This window comes from Girardinichthys multiradiatus, chromosome 4 (genome assembly GCF_021462225.1).
Source record: "Girardinichthys multiradiatus isolate DD_20200921_A chromosome 4, DD_fGirMul_XY1, whole genome shotgun sequence".
NCBI lineage: Eukaryota > Metazoa > Chordata > Actinopteri > Cyprinodontiformes > Goodeidae > Girardinichthys > Girardinichthys multiradiatus.
In genome coordinates this window covers 16,749,421-16,772,907 of record NC_061797.1, presented here as the reverse complement: position 1 = coordinate 16,772,907, position 23,487 = coordinate 16,749,421, and the positions used below count along the sequence as shown (strand labels likewise).

Genomic DNA, 23,487 nt, shown 5'->3' with positions numbered 1-23,487 from the left:
AAGATGTCTCTGCTGGTGGACTGCAAAACAGGTGAAGTTGGACCCAGATGTAACATTCACTCTATATGTTAAAAAAAACACAGCCAGTGTTTGGATGCTGTCTGACATTAAATCTGATCCAACTTTTTCTAGTTTAGATCAAGTAGGATAACCAAAAATCCTTTAATTTGCTAGAAAACTGAGAATTTCTTACTTTAAAGTGAGAAATGTAAATTTTCTTTAGTATTTGGTTGAACCGCTTTTTTGTTTCTGCTCTGGAGGTCATAAGCACAGAGGACACAATTATATGGAGATACTGAAGAGATGAATGTGGCACCTTCTGGCATCTGGAAGTAGACCCCGAGGATGGACCAAACCTGTGGAGGTCCAAAGTTTTCTTCCTGATATCTTAGCTGATTTCTTTGGGGTTTTTTCTTAATAGCACACTCAAAGAAGCAGTGTGTTTGAGACGTTGTCTTAAAATATATGGTGGCGCTGTTTAATCTGAAAAATAACCTGACAGAAATTTACAAAGCCAAAATATCATCTGAGCTTTCCCAGATTGCTTAAAGGCATATTAATCTTTGTGTGTGTAAAAATTATCTTAAAAAGTCATTAATTATTTTTAATGGAAAGGTCTGAACTGGTTTGTTTCTTCTTACAGGACCCTCCTGTGCTTCCTGTTGGACATTTCAGTGAAAAGTTTGTTCACTTCATCACTCAGTGGTGAGTCAAAGCAGTTTTGTTTTGAGTGTTTAAAACTGATGCAGATCGAAATGGTTCATTTTTAGAATCATTTTGACTGTGTCGACAATGATTTGGATTATTTTAACTTCATATTATCTTTGTGTGTCCGGTTATGACAAAGAAAACCAACAATGTCTGGCTCCAGTGTGTCAGACTGAACAGCTAAAAACACCACAGGCTGTATTTGTCATGCATGAGCCAAATGATCCTAAATGAAGGTATTATAATATATAATGGCATTAAAGTGCATGTTCCTGTGTGTGTTTATATATTGTATTGTAGTAGGTTTTAGCCATGATTTTCAGGGCTGCTGGCAGTGAATTAAAAGCTGTCCTTTTGACAGTGACTGGTTTTTCTAATGTATGAGGACAAATCCAGTGTTTACCCTGTTTGCCTCTGATTCATTAGCCACTTGTAACCTTTACAGTTAGACAAACATTTACATGCACTCCCAAACCACATGCATGCTCTATGTACGAGTGTGCGTGCTCCGCGCTCACCAGCAGACCATGGCAGCTGCTGTTTGTCCCCCATGGCGGCTGTATTTGCTCAAACAGGACACCTCTCTAAACAGGTGCTCCGTCCTGGTTGGCGCAGCGTTTGTACTTTACTGTCCGACTATTCTTAGACGGTCACGGCCCTTTCATTATGATACATAAAGCAGTTTCACGACTAACTGCACACGGTCTCCCATGTCGGTCGTTCTGACGGATCACAGTAAACACAATATGGAGGACACACACACACAAGTTCTCTAATTATGTGGAATAAATTACCTGTGTTGTATGGCATTTCATTGTTTCGTTTTTCCGTTTCTGTGGCATGAAGGATTTTGTAGCAAGACTCCTATATCAATTTATTAATGACAAGTACACTCATCGGCCACTTTATTAAGTACACCTTGCTGGTACCGGGTTTCTCAAGGCAAAGGAACTGCCATAATCCTTCATGGCATAGATTCAACGAGATACTGGAAACATTCCTCATGACATGGTGTGTTATCCTGCTGGAAGTAACCATCAGAAGATGGGTACACAGTAGTCATAAAGGGATGGAGATTGTCAGCAACAATACTCAGGTAGACTGTGGCGTTGACACGATGCTCATTTGGTACTAAAGGGCCCAAAGTGTGCCAAGAAAATATCCCCCACACCATTACACCACCAGCAGCCTGAACCGTTGATACAAGGCAGGATGGATCCATGCTTTCATGTTGTTGACGCCAAATTCTGACCCTACCATCTGAATGTCGCAGCATAAGTGGAGACTCATCAGACCAGGCAACGCTTTTCCAATCTTCTATTGTCCAATTATGGTGAGCCTGTGCAAATTGTAGCCTCAGTTTCTCTTAGCTGACAGGAGTGGCAGCAGGTGTGGTCTTCTGCTGCTGTAGCCCATCTGCCTCAAGGTTCGACGTTTTGTGCGTTCAGAGATGCTCTTCTGCATGCCTTGGTTGTAACGAGTGGTTATTTGAGTTACTGTTGTTTTTCTGTCATCTCAAACCAGTCTGGCCATTCTCCTCTGACCTCTGGCATCAACAAGGCATTTGCGCCCACAGAACTGCCGCTCACTGGATATTTTCTCTTTTTCTGACCATTTTCAGTAAACCCTAGAGATGGTAGTGCGTGAAAATCCCAGTAGATCAGCAGTTTCTGAAATACTCAGACCAGCCCGTCTGGCACCAACAACCATGCCACGTTCAAAGTCACTTAAATCACCTTTCTTCCCCATTCTGATGCTCGGTTTGAACTGCAGCAGATCATCTTGACCACGTATACATGCCTAAATGCATTGAGTTGCTGCCATGTGATTGGCTGATTAAAAATTTGGGTTAACGAGCAGTTGGACAGGTGTACCTAATAAAGTGGCCGGTGAGTGTATGCTTATATTGAAAGAACAAAAGCAACTCATTTGAACTTAGAAATACCGCAAATGACTACTGGACTCTTCTCACCTGTATCTCTGTTTTTGCAGTATGCGGAAGAACCCCAAGGAGAGACCTACACCTAATAACCTCTTGGTAAATTAAACCTACTATTAATCTGAGGACAGAAATATGTGGGGTTTTCTGTAACAAATGTGTACAGATGGTGTTATCATTCATGCATTCTGATAGAGCTTCAAATAGTTTTATTATCTCTGTGTCTCTTGGAAAATGCCGTTGTGTATCTCATGGTTATTGAGGTGTTTTGGGTCAAGGACCCTCCATGTTGGGAATGCTGTGCAGAAACAACAGGAATTAGCTTTGTGTTACCAATGAAGGGTGTCATACAGGTCACCAGAAAACCTTGAGGCAGGTTTGAGGCCCTCTTCGGGAGTAATTATTCAATTTTAGCACTTTGAAGCCATTTTAAATGAACCACGCCTAGTTTCACAAGATTCAAGCTATTTAATCGTTTGAAAATTAGGTTTTAAAACCTTGTAAAATGTGTTCAGTTGACATAAGGAAATTATAATGACAAATTATAGCACTGTCAGGTGTTGCACATGAACAAAAGAAAAGACGAGCCCCTCGTTGCTTTAGCAAAATTTCTAATTGTTTCTGATTACCCAAGAGCTGACTGTTGGGTTCATATTTCAGGTAGATTGCTTTATGTTTATTTGGGTACAATCATTTCATCCATTTGAACATTGATTACAAATTATTTAATATATTACTTTCTTTTTGTCTTTTTTCAGGTGCATTCTATTTTCTATATTCTGGTGTAATAATGTAACTCATTTAATCCACATAAACAAAACAATAGCTTCAATATTCTAATAGAACGTCCATCCATTTATCATGAAGGTAATCAGTAAGAGCCTCTCATATATTTGGTGTTTGTTGTTAATTAAACAGAAAGATTTTTAAAACATGTTTTATAAAGAGGAGATTTTTCTAAACTATGTGGAATATCAGTACAGATTAGATGTACAGAGGTTTTTACAAACATGTCTGCTGCAGTTAAGCCCAAAACTATTTATATTCCAGGCAGATTTAAGTTTAAAGTAATCGTTGAATTTTTCCAACACGTTTCTTATGACAGAAATATTATTTTGGAGAGGCCCAGACATAGTCTAGACTAGAATCTGATAGACAGTCTGTGGACTAAGCAAATGATTAGGGTAATGGCAAGGAGACCCTCTAACCTATCAGCAAAGATAAGTTGTCAAAATACCAGTGGAAACATGTTGTCCTTCAGTTAGTTTATGTGTTCTGTTTTCATTTAGTTAAACCTGATGGACCACTTTACTTTCATACTTTTTTATTGCTTAAAAAAAGGAAAAGCAAAATTTGTTTTTGACACAACCGGAGAGAAAAAAAACACTAACTGCAATTAAATGTGTTTATATGTGAATTTTAAAGTTCACCTGAAAAGCTTAAAAATTGCTGCCTACTATAGATAACTTTCTATTTATTGGCATTAAATGGGCCATTAAAAACCTCCTTGAACAGCCACCATACCATGGTGGAGGGGTTTGAGTGCTCAAATTATTCTAGAGGCTATGTTGTCTGGGGCTTAAATGCCCCTGGTAGGGTCTCCCATGGCAAACAGGCTCTGGGTAACAGGTCAGACTTCACAGCCCACGTGAAGAAACGACAGTGACACCTGGATGCATGATTGGGAAAAATGGCCTCCCCGATCTGAATCCGAGTGGTGTTTCATTATAGACTTCTGTGCTAGTCACGAATTGTCCATAATGAATACCATGTTCAAGCATAAGGGTGTCCTTCAGTGCACTTGGCACTTGATCGGATTTGTTGTCATGTCTTCACACCTTCGGCCGCATGTTTTGTACACTCGGGTGAAGAGAAGGGCTGAGCTGTCCACTGATCACCACCTCGTGGTGAGTTGGATCCGCTGGAGGAGGAGAAAGCCCGACAGACTTGGCAGGCTCAAGCGCATAGTGAGGGTCTGCTAGGAACATCTGGCGGAGCCCTCAGCCAAGGATATATTCAACTCCCACCTCCAGGAGAGCTTTGACCATGTTCCAGGGGAGGTTGGAAACAGAGAGTCCGAGTGGACCATATTCTCTGCGTCTATTGTTGATGCTGCCGCCTGTAGCCGTGGCTGTGAGGTCTGTAGTGCCTGTCGTCGCTGTAATTCCCAAACCCGTTGGTGGACACTGGCGTTAAGGGATGCTGTCAAACTGAAGGAGTCTTATCGGCTGTGGTTGGTTTGTGGGATTTCAAAGGCGGCTGACGGGTACCGAGGGGCCAAGCATGCCACGGCCCGGGCTGTGGCAGAGGCAAAAACTCGGACCTGGGAAGAGATCTGTGAGGCCATGGAGAAGGACTACCAGTTGGCCTCGGAGCAATTCTAGCAAACCTTCCGGTGCCTCAGGAGGGGAAATCAGTGCTTCCCCAACACTGTTTACAGTGGGTATGGGGAGCTGCAAACCTCGACTTGGGACATTATTGGGCGTGGAAGGAGTACTTCGAGGATCTCCTCAATCCTGCCGTCACACATTTCCTGGTGGAAACAGAGGCTGGGGACTCTGGGTTAGACTCTTTCATCACCCAGGCTGAACTCACCGAGGTGGTTAAATAGCTCCACGGTGGCAGGGCTTAGGAGGTGGATGTGATCCGCCCTGAGTACCTCAAGTCTCTGGATGTTGTGGGGCTGTCATGGTTGACATGCCTCTTCAACATTGCGTGGCGATCGGGGACAATGCCACTGGGATGGTGGGCCCCCTTCATAAGAAAGGTGACCGGAGGGTGTGTTCCAACTACAGGGGGATCACACTCCTCAGCCTCCCTGGTAAGGCCTACGCCAAGGTATTGGAGAGGAGAGTCCGGCCAATAGTCAGACCTTGGCTTCAGGAGGAGCAGTGTGGTTTTCGTCCCGACCGTGGAACACCGGACCAGCTCTACACCCTCTACAGTGTGCTCGAGGGTTTATGGGTGTTTGCCCAACTGGTCCTCATGTGTTTTGTGGACCTGGAGAAGGCATTCGACTGTGGTTCCCTGTGGGAGGTGTTCCAGGAGTATGGAGTTGGGGATCCTTCATTAGGGGCCAGCCGGCACTAAGTCGGACCTGTTCCCGGTTGAACTCCGGCAGGGCTGCCCTTTGTCACCTGTCCTGTTCCTATCTTTTATTGACAGGATTTCTAGGCGCAGCCAAGGGCCGGACGGGGTCTGGTTTGAGGACCAGTGGATTTCGTCTCTTCTTTTTGCAGATGACGTGATCCTGCTGGCCCCCTCTAGCCAAGACCTACAGCATGCACTGGGGCGGTTTGCAGCCGGGGTCTTTCGGGGTCTCGTTGTGAGGGGAGAATGGAGCGGGAGATCAACAGATGGATCGGTACGGCTGCCGTAGTAATGGGGACACTGTGCCGGTCCGTTGTGGTGAAGAGAGAGCTGAGCCGAAAAGCGAAGCTCTCGATTTACCAGTCCGTCTACGTTCCTACCCTCACCTATGGCCGTGAACTTTGAGTCATGACCGAAAGAACGAGATCCCGGATACAAGCGGCTGAAATGAGCTTCCTCCATAGGGTGGCCGGGCACTCCCTTAGAGATAGGGTGAGGAGCTCGGCCATCCGGGAGGGGCTTGGAGTAGAGCCATTGCTCCCGGTCCCGCATGAAGCGGAAGATGATGAGTACGAGTAAATGGGCAGTTGAATTTATATTTGCACTATCATAACTAGAATTGTTTTAAATCTGATTATGTATTTCTGGGAATGAATTGGACCTGTTTTTTTTTTTTTTTCGTACAGGGCCTTGTGATGTAAAAACTAAAATAACCAAAGTTTGAAACACACAATGTTTATATAAAATGATACATAAAGCATATGATATTCTAAAATGTAGACATTCCTGGGCAAAAACAAATTTATTTTCATTTTTAGTCAATATTGTTTTCTTATGAGAATCACTTCCATTGATCACCTCTCACATCTGCGATCACCAGTCTATACCCACTGATTTTCACTACCAGTCAAACGTTTTAGATACACTTTCTCACTAAATGGGTCCCTTTATTTTCATGACTATTTACATTGTAGATTCTCACCATGGGCAACAAAACTGTGAATGAACACACATGGAATTATGTAGTAGACAAAAAATGTGGAATAACTCTAAAATTGTTTATATTTTAGACTCTTCAAAATAGCCCCCCTTTGCTCTGATTACTGCTCTGCTCTCTTCTCATTCTCTCCATAACCTTCATGAGGTGGTCACCTGAAATGGTTTTCCAAAGAGTCTTGTAAGAATTTCCCAGACGTTCCCTGAGAGACGACCAAAGGTTAATATTTCTGTCATCGCAGCAAAGGACGGCTACTATAAGGAATCTGAAATATAAAACATATTTAAAGTTATTTTACAATTTTTTGTTTACTACATAATTCCATATGTTTTCATTCAGTTTTGATTCCTTCGGTGAGAATCTACGTACAATGTAAACAGTCATAAACATTAAGAAAATCATTCAATAGGAAAGTGTGTCTAAAGCTTTTGACCGGTAGTGTGTATACATGAGGAAGAGCATGTGAGTTTGACCAGCGTGAACTTGCATTTGTTCACTTAAAATGACTACACAATACCTGTAAGTGTTAAAATGTATTGGTATTTTTCATAATAGCTTTAGGTCCCATAAAAATTTGAAAAAAAAAAGTTTGTGATCTTGGCGAAAATCCATTTAAAAACACAAGACCAAATCTCTTGTTGGTCAACCATGTATTGATCAAGAATATATGATAATTTTGTCGGATATTTGGGTGAGAACTACAATGTACCATCACTGATGAGTTAGTTTTATAAATAGAAGTAGTGACTTCACCAAGTTTCAGCTCTTTCTGTCTTGTCTGACAGCTATGCAGGCCAAGCCACTCATCTCCGGCCCAGCGTGAACTGGACAGTTTTCTCACTTCCAACATTAGCACACGAGGCCGGACATTTACACTAACGGGCTTTTAAGAGTTGCAACACAGTCAGGATCCTGCGTCGGGGGGCAATGACGGCGACTTGCAGGCCCGCAGGGAAATGAGTGGTGAAGGTTGGTGGTGTGAGGACAGAGTGCTGCGAGGTGTAAATGCAGAGCTGCTAACAGATTGTATGTTCTCACTCTCGTGCCAGAAAGGAGGAGTAAAGAAAAATGTTGGTTGAACTGGTAATTCGGATGAAGGTTTTTTTATTTGCTGCTTTAAATATTAATTTCCATTCAAGCAGAACGTTCCCATCAGAAAATATGTCTTCACAGCTATTAACTTTTTTGTTTAAAGAACCAGTTTTTGTTTTACACCCACTGTAAAAAGCATGGAGTGAGGTTTTATTTTATAAAATGTGTCAACTAGATAGTAGGTTTCAATGTTCCCCTCACATTAATCTCAGGATTTAAGATTTCTCAGCACGACGTTGCCCAGAGCATCACTTTGACCCTACATACCTGTCCTCTCCTCATAGTTCATCCTTGAGCTTTTTTTTTGGTCTTTGTTTTGTCCTGGATAGTGTTTCTGATGCCCACTTGTCCCCAGGCACAGGGTGTCCACAGTCTCTTTTTCTTCGCCTTCACAGCCTCAGATTACTGGACCTGATAGAATAAAAAACACGTTAAAAGACAAAGATAGGAGCTACTGTCGCTTCCTTTTCTTGCCACAGATTTTCTGTCCTGAAAGCTTTGAGATGCTCTCGGTCGGGTCAGTGTAGTTCTAAAGCAGCTTTGGTCCTGTCACTGTTTCTTTTTTCTTCCATGGTTCTCATTATGACACACTTATCTGTGATCTCTGAGCTGTTTTTTAAAATTTCTCAATTTTCTCTATTTTTGACTTCGTCTTTCCCTCCATCCTGCTCGTCTTCTCTTTACTCCTAGATTTTTTTCCTTCCTGTAGGCCTTTTATTTCTTTTCCTGCATGATGAACTGAGACATAAGGTCATGGATGCCTGCCTTTGTGTCACCACTGTGCTGATTGTCTTTTTCTCTCCTCGTCTTCATTGGCCCTTTCCTCCCCACCTCCCATTCTACATCTCTATCGCCCCAGCCTCCTGAGTACATTAAAACTCTTTTCCTATTCTATCTGTATGTTAATGCACCAAGTCACCGCTCCCCTTCTTTCCTGAGTCGCACACAATGGGCCACCATTTACTCTCACTCTTTTATCTATGGAAAGTAATGCACAAAATCAAACAATAGTGCAGACACTGAGCAAATAATGTTGCTTTATGACTATATACACTCACCTTACTGCTATTTGTTTACCATTAGCTTTGAACTTGTCTTCTCTCTTATCAGTGCTGTAGCTTTCCTTGATGGCATTGTTGTTTCTGGGATTATGTCCCATTAGATGCTCTTTGACAAGATAAACCATTTTTATTCTGTTAATTTATCTTTATCGTTATCCCAAATTAAGGCAGCAATTGAAAGAATGTATGAGATTTACTACACAACACAAATGCATGAAGGACCAGTTATCTCAGCAAAGCCAAACCCAGTTCAGGTCAGCATATGTCTCTTTAGGAGACCCCCCCCCCCCCCGTTTTTCTACTTCAAAGAAGAAATCAACGTCAAAGTAATTTAGTTCTTTTTATTAAATTGGATTGGTGTATTTAGAAGGTCTGGGCAGGGTAAGGCATAGATTAAGGTGATTTAGAATCACCAGTAGTTAATCCAAGGTATTAACTTGTTGCATGCGGTACTGATTGAAGTGTTTTATGCCGAGCTGTTTGATTTGCTGTGCGGCTGAATCACAGAGCGATCATCAAAGTGCAAGTTCACGTTTTTTGTCCGGCTGATCCTAAATCAGCCAGGAGTTAGAAGTTGGACTTTTGAAGTTTTTCATTCAAAGCAGCTGCGGTCTGGGCCTCGTGGCCTGACCACTCCTTTGCCCCAGTTTTATTACTGGAGTTTTTCCACTGAGTTCCCGCTTCATTTATTAATGATAATTAAGTAATTGTAATTATTAAGTGCTTTGAGCCCATAATCACAACACCAGAGGACATCTCTGATTTCCATTTGTAAGTAATGATTTTTGGAGGAGGAGAAAGCCGGACAGACTTGGCAGGCCCAAGCGCATAATGAGGGACTGTTGGGAACGCCTGGCGGAGCCCTCGGCCAGGGATGTATTCAACTCACACCTCCGGGAGAGCTTCGACCAGATCCCGGGGGATGTTGGAGACATAGAGTCCGAGTGGACCATGTTCTCCGCATCTATTGTCGATGCTGCTGCCCGTAGCTGCGCCCGTAAGGTCTGCGGTGCCTGTCGCGGCGGCAATCCCAGAACCCGGTGGTGGACACCGGCAGTAAGGGATGCTGTCAAGCTGAAGAAGGAGTCCTATCGGCTGTGGTTGGCTTGCGGGACTCCTTGAGGCCAAGCGTGCTGCAACCCGGGCGGTGGCAGAGGCAAAAACTCGGGCCTGGGAGAAGTTCGGTGAGGCCATGGAGAAGGACTACCGGTTGGCCTCGAAGCGATTCTGGCAAACCGTCCGGCGCCTCAGGAGGGGGAAGCAGTGCTTCGCCAACACTGTTTATAGTGGGGGTGGGAGACTGCTGACCTCGACTGAGGACATTATCGGGCGGTGGAAGGAGTACTTCGAGGATCTCCTCAATCCTGCCATCACACATTCCGTGGTGGAAACAGAGGCTGGGGACACGGGGTTGGACTCTTTCATCACCCAGGCTGAAGTCACCGAGGTGGTTAAAAAGCTCCGCGGTGGCAAGGCTTCGGGGGTGGATGAGATCCGCCCTGAGTACCTCAAGTCTCTGGATGTTGTAGGGCTGTCATGGTTGACAGGCCTCTTCAACATTGCGTGGCGGTCGGGGACAGTGCCTCTGGACTGGCAGACTGGGGTGGTGGTCCCTTCATAAGAAGGGGGACCGGAGGGTGTGTTCCAACTACAGGGGGATCACACTCCTCAGCCTCCTTGGTAAGGCCTACGCCAAGGTATTGGAGAGGAGAGTCCGACCGATAGTCGAACCTCGGCAGCAGGAGGAGCAGTGTGGTTTTCGTCCCGGCCGTGGAACACTGGACCAGCTCTATACCCTCTAGAGGGTACTCGAGGGTTCATGGGAGTTTGCCCAACCGGTTCACATGTGTTTTGTGGACCTGGAGAAGGCATTCGACTGTGTCCCTCGTGATGCCCTGTGGGGGGTGCTCCAGGAGTATGGAATCGGAGGCCCTTTATTAGGGGCCATCCGGTCCCTGTACGAGCGGCGCAGGAGTTTGGTCCGCATTGCAGGCACTAAGTCGGACCTGTTCCCGGTGCATGTTGGACTCCGGCAGGGCTGCCCTTTGTCGCCGGTCCTGTTCATAACTTTTATGGACAGGATTTCTAGACGCAGCCAAGGGCCGGAGGGGGTCTGGTTTGGGGGCCAGTGGATTTTTGTCTCTTCTTTTTGCGGATGACGTGGTCCTGCTGGCCCCCTCTAGCCAAGACCTACAGCATGCGCTGTGGCGGTTCGCAGCCGAGTGTGAAGCAGCTGGGATGAGGATCAGCTCCTCCAAGTCAGAGGCCATGGTACTCGACCGGAAAAGGGTGGCTTGTCCTCTTCAGGTTGGAGGGGAGTTCCTGCCTCAAGTGGAGGAGTTTAAGTATCTCGGGGTCTTGTTCACGAGTGAGGGAAGAATGGAGCGGGAGATTGACAGACGGGCGCTGTGCCGGTCCGTTGTGGTGAAGAGAGAGCTGAGCCAAAAAGCAATAATCTCAATTTACCGGTCGGTCTACGTTCCTACCCTCACCTATGGCCATGAACTTTGGGTCATAACTGAAAGAACGAGATCCCGGATACAAGCGGCTGAAATGAGCTTCCTCTGTAGGGTGGCCGGGCACTCCCTTAGAGATAGGGTGAGGAGCTCGGCCATCCGGGAGGGGCTCGGAGTAGAGCCGCTGCTCCTCCACATCGAGAGGAGCCAGTTGAGGTGGCTCGGGCATCTATACCGGATGCCTCCTGGACGCCTTCCTCGGGAGGTGTTCCAGGCACGTCCCACCGGGAGGAGGCCCAGGGGACGGCCCAGGACACGCTGGAGGGACTATGTCTCTCGGCTGGCCTGGGAACGCCTTGGACTCCCCCTGGAGGAACTGGAGGAGGTGTCTGGAGAGAGGGACGTCTGGGCATCTCTGCTGAGTCTGCTGCCCCCGCGACCCGGTCCCGGATAAGCGGAAGGCGACGAGTACGAGTACAAGATTTTTGGTTAAGAAATTATTTTTCTGAATTATGATTTTTAATTATAATTTTGGATGTATATTAATTAATCAGTCATAATCCTTACCAGATCAAACAGCATTTTATCTCAAGAGAGCAGCTGGTGAGATCAGTGTTACTCGTTAGTCAACAATGGCCCTCCACAAGCCTGCAGTTAGTCTCCATGGTAACCAACTGTTGTGGAAGCTTATGCAGTAGTCTTCACTGCTTCAATTACAGTTGTAGGTTTTGACTTAGATATGTACCGCTGCATCAGTATATAGATTTTGCAGCAGACCCACGGATTTGTCGTATGGACAGAATGATCTCATCTCCCACATTCAGCTGGATTCAGAGGTGTTGCTATGGAGCATTTATCTATTTATTTAGCTGAATAAAATAACACAACCGAATTCCAACCTTATTGACCCATGCTGTTAGTCCAATCAGGCACTGTTCTTGGGGGATGTGTCTCGGGTGGTCAGAGGTGCATCATTGTGTCCATCTCTCTGGCTTTGTCCACCATGTCCTTGTACTCCACATACTCAGCTCTCAGAAATACACAGACGTCTGTGTTTTTGCCACATCTATTGTATTTAGACAGCATTTGGAATAATAGAATCTGTTTTTTGGAAACAAGTTTAGTAGTTTTGATTGAAACACAAGTGTCACTCATTCAGTAAGCAACTAAAATAAGTACTTATCAATAGTTTTTAAGACTCACAAAATGGTCTTTGCTGTGCTTTTGGTAAATATTTCTTAATAAGACACTACATAGGAAAGTAAGTGCTGCTTTTCCACTTATTGTGCTAAATCTTTTATTGTGGACACCCTATCCTGTCATCATAACCTAATGACGTTGATGAGTGGAGGATACTTTCCACTGGCTTGGTCCCAGGAGGCGTGCTTCTGGTAATGACCTGTCCTGTATGAGGTTTCCTGCTTTTGGTTGTGATGAACGGTTGTCTTCAGCCTGTCTGTGCATCACTTAGTAGCTGAGATTAACATTAGTTATTCAATTAGGAAATTTTTGGCTTTTTAAACATTTGTGTGTTTCTTTGACTAAATAAAACACTTTTTTCTTCTTCCAAGAAATAAGAAAAAACAGGTAACCCTCAGCATTTGAGCAGTTTTTGATTTTCACAACATGGTTTCAGCACCTCATTTCTCTCTCTTCCTCTTGGTCCCTTGTTTCTTAGCCAACAACCTTTTAGCGCCCTTGTAAATGCGGCCCTCCCATTCTGCTTGACTATTCACCGGCGCCCATGTATACGCTGACAAACACACTCAAATTTCTGAGCCCCTTTCAGCCCCAGAGACACCAGATGAGCCCCTCGGTTTTTCACAAAAGAACGTCCTCTTGTCTCTGACTCACCTCCAGATTAATTTTGACCTACACACACACACACACACACACATTAATGGAAAACGGGGAACCATCCGGTTTTAAGCAGTTAGTGGCAGCCTGTAAACATTGGATCCACGCTAAACAACCTTGTCCAGTTAACTTGAAATCATGTTATATCTTTTAGATCTCATACAAACAGTAACTTTACTTTATAGTCCCCGACTTTTCAAGCTTCCTTAAAAGTCTTTGATTCACAAAGCTGTGACCTGAAAGGAAAATCACAAGTGTGTGGGTGTACAAACACAGACTGAATTATACATCTGCTTATTCTAGTACTTTTTGGTTTTCTACATTTAATTTTGTAATTTTTGGAAGGATATTTATGATGAATTTTAGTTTCAAACTTTTTAAGCAGCTTTTCCCTCTAAATAAAAAGCTGTCTTAATGTTTACATCAATACATGTGCAAAAAGGCTTTTCACATGTGTGTTTTTATATCAGTGCACTTCCTGTGTCTAATCACTGGGGTGGCTCCTCACTAAACCGTCCTGTCAGCACCTTCCCTGACGAATGTTTTCACATTTCACCCCTGGGTTTTTATTGATGTAAACCCCATTGACACTCGGGTTTTCTGCAGCTGTTGTCATTTTTTTGGGATGAAAGCTGGATTTAAAATCACATTAAAACTGATCTTATAATGGAAAAAAAGCTCAAAGAAATTAAACATTATGTACTGCTCTATAAGAAAAGACTGCCACATTTATATTTTCTAGTGGTTTGAAGTAGTTGAGAAAGTTTTGATTGTTAAGGCCACATAAATTGCCAAGTTGGAATATTTTAAAGAATAGTTGACAAAAAAAGAAAAGTACTGAGGTAATCACCCAGATTGAATGATCCGATTTGGCGTAATTTGGTATGTAGAAAGACTATTGATCAGTAAATGATTCACTTTCCAGGGATCTGGCTTTTCAATTAGCACAAAAGGCTCTAAGCAGCTTTGTCAGGTGTCGTGCAAAGTAAAAAGGTTAAAAGGGCAATATGTGCATTAGCGGCGTCCATGTCAAAAATACATTTCTGTTAATTTAAACAATGGCAAACCACACTGGCAGGCTTTGGGTGGCGCACCCCACAGAAAATTTTCTTCCACTGTCCGTTTTTCAAGTTTCGTCTCTTCTAAAAGAAATTACACAGGTCAATGGATTAGTGATTCGTACTATCCTTCAACACTTCAGACTTACCATGTGTGTCCCAACCTAATGGTGAGGCAGATTCACTGTGGAGTTCCTCAAGGATGTACAGGTCCTTCTCAAACAATTAGCATATTGTGATAAAGTTCATTATTTTCCATAATGTCATGATGAAAATTTAACATTCATATATTTTAGATTCATTGCACAGTAACTGAAATATTTCAGGTCTTTTATTGTCTTAATACGGATGATTTTGGCATACAGCTCATGAAAACCCAAAATTCCTATCTCACAAAATTAGCATATCATTAAAAGGGTCTCTAAACGAGCTATGAACCTAATCATCTGAATCAACGAGTTAACTCTAAACACCTGCAAAAGATTCCTGAGGCCTTTAAAACTCCCAGCCTGGTTCATCACTCAAAACCCCAATCATGGGTGAGACTGCCGACCTGACTGCTGTCCAGAAGGCCACTATTGACACCCTCAAGCAAGAGGGTAAGACACAGAAAGAAATTTCTGAACGAATAGGCTGTTCCCAGAGTGCTGTATCAAGGCACCTCAGTGGCAAGTCTGTGGGAAAGAAAAATTGTGGCAGAAAACGCTGCACAACAAGAAGAGGTGACCGGACCCTGAGGAAGATTGTGGAGAAGGGCCGATTCCAGACCTTGGGGGACCTGTGGAAGCAGTGGACTGAGTCTGGAGTAGAAACATCCAGAGCCACCGTGCACAGGTGTGTCCAGGAAATGGGCTACAGGTGCCGCATTCCCCAGGTCAAGCCACTTTTGAACTAGAAACAGCAGCAGAAGCGCCTGACCTGGGCTACAGAGAAGCAGCACTGGACTGTTGCTCAGTGGTCCAAAGTACTTTTTTCGGATGAAAGCAAATTCTGCATGTCAATCGGAAATCAAGGTGCCACAGTCTGGAGGAAGACGGGGGAGAAGGAAATGCCAAAATGCCAGAAGTCCAGTGTCAAGTACCCACAGTCAGCGATGGTCTGGGGTGCCGTGTCAGCTGCTGGTGTTGGTCCACTGTGTTTTATCAAGGGCGGGGTCAATGCAGCTAGCTATCAGGAGATTTTGGAACACTTCATGCTTCCATCTGCTGAAAAGCTTTATGGAGATGAAGATTTCATTTTTCAGCACGTCCTGGCACCTGCTCACAGTGCCAAAACCACTGGTAAATGGTTTACTGACCATGGTATCACTGTGCTCAATTGGCCTGCCAACTCTCCTGACCTGAACCCCATAGAGAATCTGTGGGATATTGTGAAGAGAACGTTGAGAGACTCAAGACCCAACAGTCTGGATGAGCTAAAGGCCGCTATCGAAGCATCCTGGGCCTCCATAAGACCTCAGCAGTGCCACAAGCTGATTGCCTCCATGCCACGCCGCATTGAAGCAGTCATTTCTGCCAAAGGATTCCCGACCAAGTATTGAGTGCATAACTGTACATGATTATTTGAAGGTTGACGTTTTTTGTATTAAAAACACTTTTCTTTTATTGGTCGGATGAAATATGCTAATTTTGTGAGATAGGAATTTTGGGTTTTCATGAGCTGTATGCCACAATCATCCGTATTAAGACAATAAAAGACCTGAAATATTTCAGTTACTGTGCAATGAATCTAAAATATATGAATGTTAAATTTTCATCATTACATTATAGAAAATAATGAACTTTATCACAATATGCAAATTGTTTGAGAAGGACCTGTACATTGCTCAAAACAGGAAGTGAAGATCATCAGGGAATACTTCTCAGATACTCTGCAGCACTTTGAGTTTGCAAGGGACTGTTGTAAAGTGGTTGCATTGTTCAGTCAATCCATCATTTAATTCAATGGCATAAAATCCTAGTCTACCAACTGTTCTGCATTGCTATTCAATCAGATTCAGTGTTTCATAAAATGTCCATTGCTAAATGGTTGTCTATCTAAGCAATCCAGCTTATATGCTTGCCAATCTGGAAGAGCACCAAGGTAGATTTTGATGGCATGTTCTTTACAGCCATGTGCACTGTTTAATTTAAACACAGGGAAGATTTATTGCTAAATGTTACACACTTCCAAAAACAGCTTACGGAGTTGTTTGTAGAGTTTTCTTTCAGGAAAGCAATTCCTCTCCAGATCCTTCTCCTGTTACCAGTTGTTGAATACTGGCAGATGTGATCTGTAGCTTCATCCGCGGTTTTAAATAAGAACTCCAGCACACACTGTGCTCCTTAAATGAGGGTATAAAAGGTAAAGATTAATTCTTCACGTCCAAATTCTTTTGAGACATCCAGCGTACGAAGGCGTATCTGCAACGTAACGTTGGACAGAGATGGGACTGTATATGGTGGTTATCAGGACAAGGGGTGTGAGGAAATTGACATTAAATGCACTGATTATCAGGCATTGAGGGTACATGGCATTGTAAGACTCCTCAGAGAAGTTTGGATACATAATAGATTGGACTTTACACCCAGACACCTTCTAATGCCAGCATGTTTCCAGTGGGGTTTTGTGATTAGCATGCAAATCTGTAAAGACCTAGTTATTCTACCTTTCTCTCTCACACACACACTCCATGTTGTCTCCAACACCAATCTAATGGGGTGATGACCAGTCCCTTGTTATAATTGCCCCAAACTGCTTTTAATTTCATCTCTGCTTATTAATCATGCGCAGAGTTATTTAAAATCGCATAAATTAATCTTGGATTAAACAGACCCTTCAAAGGCTTCAGAACAATTAAAGTGTTGGGTAGAATTTCCCCTGGGTTTGGGTCATTTCCTTTTGAGTAGAGCAGTTGCAGGTGATTATCCCAGTTTGATTTGGCAAGACGGTGATTAATGTAACTTTTAAATGAGTCCTTCTCCAAACTCACCTCTGACCCTGCTTTAGTACAGTGGAAATTCAGACACCTTGAATGACCTAATCCAACGAGTAGTTATTCACTCTGCATTCATAACTATTCTAATGAAGGTTTTAAACTTAATTTAAGGTGCACATAATTTAATTATTACATGATCATGTATGTGATCACGTGAGTGTGAGAGAGGAAAAGACAGAAGGTTTGTGTTTTTATACTCCAAGGCTAGTTACCTTGCAGTGGGTCTTCCAAGGGTAAAATAAATATAAGAAACAAATGTCTAAAAATTAGAAAGAACATTGGAAATACTTAAAATGTAAGAATGGAGAAGATTTTAATGATTTTTCCCCCACATTTTTTCCCTGTTTGTAGGTTAAATCAGTGGTCGAGCTCAGCTGCTGTGAACCAATCTTTTCAGTGTTAGCCCAACATTATTTTTTACATATAAATGCAAATAAACATATTAAATAAGAAAATAAATACATTTATTTATAATACATACACAATACATTTGTCATTTAGATTTAAATAACTTTTCAACTCATAGACTATTTCAACATTTATTTGAATATTACATAGTTAATTTGTGCTGTCAAATAATTTAAGCTGTGGCCCAATAAACGGACCCTAATGTCTGATTGCTTAACTGGTACTGCAAGTCAACTTTGGACCAATCATCCATCCATCTTAGACTTTAAGTTGAAATATATGGTTTTTTAACTTTTGCATTGTAATCCCTTATCAGATTTATGTTTTTATTATAGTTACTACAGCCTTACTGACAATTTACTCTGAGCAGTCATAACCATAGGACCACCCAGCCAAGATCGAAAAGGTCCCTTGTTTGTCATCAAAGTACCTCAACATTAATCCACTGAGCTCTTTCTTGAAATCCTTTAAGAGTCTTACTTGATCTGTCTTATTTGTCAAGCACACCCAACGGGTTGAGATACAAAGAAGATACCAACTTATCTAAAAGTATCTCAAATTATTCTGTGGTTTTGTTAAAAGCTCGGAAAATTGACTGGTGTATGGAAGGATGAGCAAATTGAAACAGGATAAAATAAACTGACCAGTTTTTAAGTTGCATACTTAGAGCAATATTTAGATGAGTAGACTTTCATCAACACTACGTATGTAGGACATTTTGTTTTGCCTGATGAAATGCTGAAATAGAAATGTGAACTGATTGTGTTCGGGATAAAATATTTGTAGTTTTTCTTTCACTGTAGTAGAGGGGTTAAGTACTTTATCACACAAAGATGATAATAGCAGTGTACTCTATAAATAATGCTTTTACTTTCTTTTAATTTTTGACTGTCATAAAGTTGTTGAGGCTCAATAACTGACTGTGAAATCGTTTTTGTAATTGTATCTGGAGCATGCGTGGGTAAACTTTTTGGAGATTTTTCAATTTTTTCCCAAGGATGTCCACCTTGGTGCATTTTACTCTTGCGAGTGATGTCAAACAACAAACACAGAGAGCTGAGATAATCCAGTGGTCTTAATATGCCTTGATCAGGGCCTGTGGTTCAGTGTTGAATCAAGAATTTGACTAGGCCAACTAACTAGACTGTTTTTATACAGTATTTCCCAGTCAGTGCTACTAATCAAAGGGCTTAAACATATGGGCTTCTACATGCATTCGTATTGTACTTCTCACTGTAGATATCAGGTGTTTTGTTTTTCTTAAAATTTGTATGCCGGGGTTCAGAAGTTGGAAGTCTTTGGCCAAACCAGGGATTTTATTTTCAGCTCCCAAGCTGCAACCACCATATAAAGGCATTCATGTCGCATGGCCATCGTGTATTTTGACAGGCACCTTCATCCAGGCTACACTTTAGCAGATTCCTCTGGCCTGTCAGGGTTAATTTTTGGAGCAGAGGTTGCAGAGCTTGATTTTAAAAAGCGTCACTTAGGACTTCCCATTTATTTTTGTATCATTTTTTCAGCGCAGAGACAAGTAAGAAAGATTGATGAGATGGATGTCCAGCTCTTAGAGGGGCACCCAGGAGCGTTTTGTGTGTGTGTCTCTCTCACTGACACACATGCTCACACTGATATGACAGTAATTAACCTCAGACTGTGTTAACCCTAGCTGCCCATTAGAAGGGCAAAAGGATTGATGGGGCTTGCACCAGTCCTTCACAGTCCGTACACTTTGTTCACAGTCAGAGCCCTCTGAAAAATGTCACGGATTATATACTGTGGTGGTTACACGTTAACTGTGAGTAAGTAACCCTAATGAACAATCACCAACACAGTTTTCATTCCCACATATTTCCCTGTATAACCACAAATAGACCAAAAGACTCCTGGGAGGGAAGAAGTGGAACATCACCACCAGTGTGTCCTGCTCTTTTGCTAATTTTACATTGTCTGAACTTGTTTGTTGCTGAGAGGTATTTAATGAGCCCACAGTTTAAAACTGACAGTAAACCTGCAGCAGACTTTAGAAAAGTGACTGTCAGAGCAGGTACAAAACGTTCCCCTGCAGGGTATGAACTGACCCATGGATGGTATGAAATGTTGCTCAGTAGACAGCACCATTACATCTCCCAAAGAGTTGGCTGCAAACTGGCAGTATGACCAGTACCTCTAACATGTGAGATAACTGTTAATCCTTTATTTAAAACAGCTTTGCACAGTAGGGAGGAATTATTGTGGAATATGTGGTGAAATTAGAGTCAGATTTATTTATTCAGTTGTTATGTTGGCAGTTTTGAAGTTTAGCCTTTTGAACACCCCTCTGGCAATTATGGACACCAGACACCCTGTACTTGTGTACTTGCTGTTTGCAGTAACAAAAAAGAAATAGAGAGCTGTTCCCTTTTTTAAGCTCTGGATTCTCACCGTACCTTTTTACCGTTTTCACCGACTTTGACCAGATTCGGACTGAACTATTTTCTAGGGTTACCTGCAGCCCTTCTCCTCCCTCGATCCCTTGGCATTTAATTCAGGTTCTGGTTAAAATATTCCACTATCAAATGGGACACTTCTTCAAGAAACTGAAACATCATCAATTGGGAGTTACTCCCCGTACATAACTATACATGCTATTTTACGTTTGTATGTGTTGTGTAAACGGTTATTTAACCTTCTGCAGATGTCAGCTTAGGTTGTCCTTTATGCTTGCTGAGGAAGAACAAACTAGAGCCAAATGTGCCCCAGTCTAGTGAGAATGAATCTACTATAATGTGTTTAAAATTTAGATTTTTTTGATAATGTGTTCCAGGATACTAACAAAAGATATACTATACGATATATTGTTGGTCTAAATTAGGAGCTTTGGCATATTGTTCTCTAAACATAGTTGGAAAAAAAGCCAAGAATGGTCTCACTGCCAGTATATAATGTTGAAATTGAATTTATATCAGATTACTTTATGAAAGTATGATAAACAGCAAAAGGGGACAATCTATAAAATGGAAAAATGTGAAGCTGTTGTTTCCCTTCTGTGCAAAGGTTGAAGTGAAGGAGCACACCATAGAAATCATCTGACGATCACAAATGTGCAAAATATTAGTTGTAACATGATACAAATGTCTTTAAATTCTGCCAAACAGCTTTAGTTAGAAATGGCTTTCTTGCACAGCATCATCGACACAGGTTCCCTGTCTAGACTAGGCCAAAGCAATAGTCTTTGTCTTTTTGCTCTGTTTGATCTCCTTGTTAGGATCTAAACTGTGCACAACTGAAGCGATCTCTTGTTCTTAAGGACAGATATTGTGGAAATCAGGGCTGACAAGTTCATTTAAACTGCCTGGTCATGCAATTAGACATTGAGACATCTCAAATAAAATTCCTGATCAGTCTGAGTTAATTTGCCTCGTCTACAACCTGCTCCCCGTTCATCCCTGACCTCTGAGTGACCTCTGCGACCTCTTGCTTTACTCTGGAAAGTCATTGAGGGGGATCGGATGACCGGGTTCGCTCGGAGTGAGATATCACATGTGACATCTCCTTTTCAGTCCTTCTGCAAGCGTACACCGGCACTACTTAACAAACTTTACTAGCTGTCAATCACAACTGTGAACATGTGTGTTTTGATTTGTTTTGCTCAGCTAATGAAAAGCAGTCACAATTTAATTTTTTAAAGCTTTTTTTATTACATATCTCGGTTTACATCCGGCTACGGCTCAAGTAGGCCGTTAAACCCAGGATGCTTATTGGGATGTCGTAGCTTCAAATCTGTTGGGCATTAATATTTAACGGGTTTTATTGCTGTTCTTGTTTACTTTATTTGTATTTTATCAACACTTTGTGATCCATGGTTGGCAATAAACAAATGGCACACATTCACACCCTTCTACATAAAGGCCTAATAATTTCTGCAGCTCCCGTCTGTTTGATAATAAAAAATAATAATGTGGAGTAAGTGAAAGAAATCTAATAGCTGTTTGAATTGTCTCTGTTTTTACGAGAAAGCTCATTACCTGTGATTTCACAACCAGCCAGTTATTTTACCCTATAGTAGTTAGTGTGGAGGGTATACCGTGATGTGAGCAGATATTGACTGAAACTTGGACTGTTGTTGCAGAGTAAAAGTAAACAGCCTAACTTCCAGAGACATTCAAGATGGAAGTGAACGTTTTTTTTTTTTATTAAACAACTTTAGTAATTTAGTTTTTAGATTTTTATCTCATCATTCCTACTGTTTATAAAAAGTATTTTAAAAAGTATAGATTTTTTGGGAAATATGACCAAATCCGTAGAAGGCAGGGAAAAGGGCAAAAGTTTTAATACCATTTGTGTTTTCAGACTTTATTGTCTTATCGAGTTTCTGACAGAGAAGGATTTTAATTCCAAACGATGTGTCAGATGCAGGAAAAGATGGCAAATGGAAGGAATTGGGTGAGTTTAACAAGGCCCAAACTGTGATGACCAGGGAAGTGGGTCAAAGCAGCTCATGTGGGATGTTCCTGATCTGATGAGGCCAGTATCATAACTGGTCAAAGGAAGGAACTGTGGTAAACTGGTGTAAGGGGTGGCCCACGTAGTCCAGTCAAACAGACTAGCTACTGTAGCTGAAATTGCTTAAGAAGCCGGTGCTGGTTCTGATAGAACCTTGCCAAAATACAGTGCATCACAGTTTGTTGCAGATAGGGCTGCATAGCTGCAGATCAGTTAGGTTGTTCATGCATTTTAAGTTTATTTTCTATTTCTGCAGGATCATTCCTTTATAATCCAATACAACGATGGGAATGCTGAGGTCGTGTCCATGTGGGTTTGTCGCTGTCTGGAGGAGAGACGATCTCAGCTGGCTCAGTGATACATCTGATGTCCTTCAGCCGTCCACATATAACACACCAGGACCTTTGACACCGAGTCTTGGTTACTTACAAGAGCTGTCCACATGCACTGGGTAAAATGTTGTTACATACTATATTCGAGAATCTGTTTATTTAAAAAAAAAAAAAAACACTTGTGTGACATGACACGGAGGAGCTTACTTCCTGCGACAGCGTCCAGACTTTGTACAGTCCAACCTTTGCCATCTCTGGCTTACATCTTGTGTAGCAGATGCTCTGCCATGTTTATTTTTTAATTTAATTTTTCTGGAGAATCCAGAAATCCTGAGAACTGACTCGAAGGATCAGTGTCGGTTAAACAACTTCACAAAGGACTGCAAATGGCTGGCAGAGTCTCACTTTGCTGAGCACAGCCTGCAAGTGAATGTCAAGGTTTCCTCCTGTGAGTAACTGCCCATCTTCTGTGCCTGTTTTTCCTGTGCTGTCATTTATTACCTCAGCAACTTTTAAGTTGTCATTTGATTGAGCAACGTTTGCCAAAAAATGCTCCTATTTGTGCTTCTGTATCAAACAAATGTTTCCATTTAAAACCAATGTTTGTGGAAAAACTTGACCAGTTCTGTAAGGTGACATTTTGTCATCAGCTGGTCTAAAACACACACTGATCAGTGCAGATCACACTCAGAGGTGTGTGTGCAGCATATTTGTTTCTGTTTGATTCTTAATCAAACTCTGCAAGCTCACTGACTCTCCACGAACTAGGAGGAGGGTCTTTACTGGATCTGAGTCCAGTTCTGTGAGGATCTGCATGGCTTTTTGAGGAGACGTAAGGATGTTTACTTTGCCTGCACATTTCTCACTCATCACAGAGACACCTTTTTCAATTTGCATTCATGGCACTGGGGTCCATCTTCTTCTGGCTTTCATGTTGGCTTTTATTTACTTGAATTGTCTGTGAAATCAAAAAAAAACTGCTCTTCACAACTGGAGCTGGACTTTATTGAAGTTTAAGCTTGTTTAA

At 42.3% G+C, this 23,487-nt stretch overlaps 1 protein-coding gene across 1 annotated transcript in view; it reads left to right on the top strand.

Annotated features, from left to right (window-relative positions):
- map2k5 (mitogen-activated protein kinase kinase 5) overlaps positions 1-23,487 on the top strand; it is a 66,058-nt gene extending 42,571 nt beyond the window's left edge. The window contains exons 20-22 of the mRNA XM_047362255.1: positions 644-705; positions 2,701-2,746; positions 22,385-23,487. Coding sequence (XP_047218211.1) covers positions 644-705; positions 2,701-2,746; positions 22,385-22,486 — 210 coding nt within the window. The 3' untranslated portion in view covers positions 22,487-23,487. The remainder of the gene's footprint in view (positions 1-643; positions 706-2,700; positions 2,747-22,384) is intronic.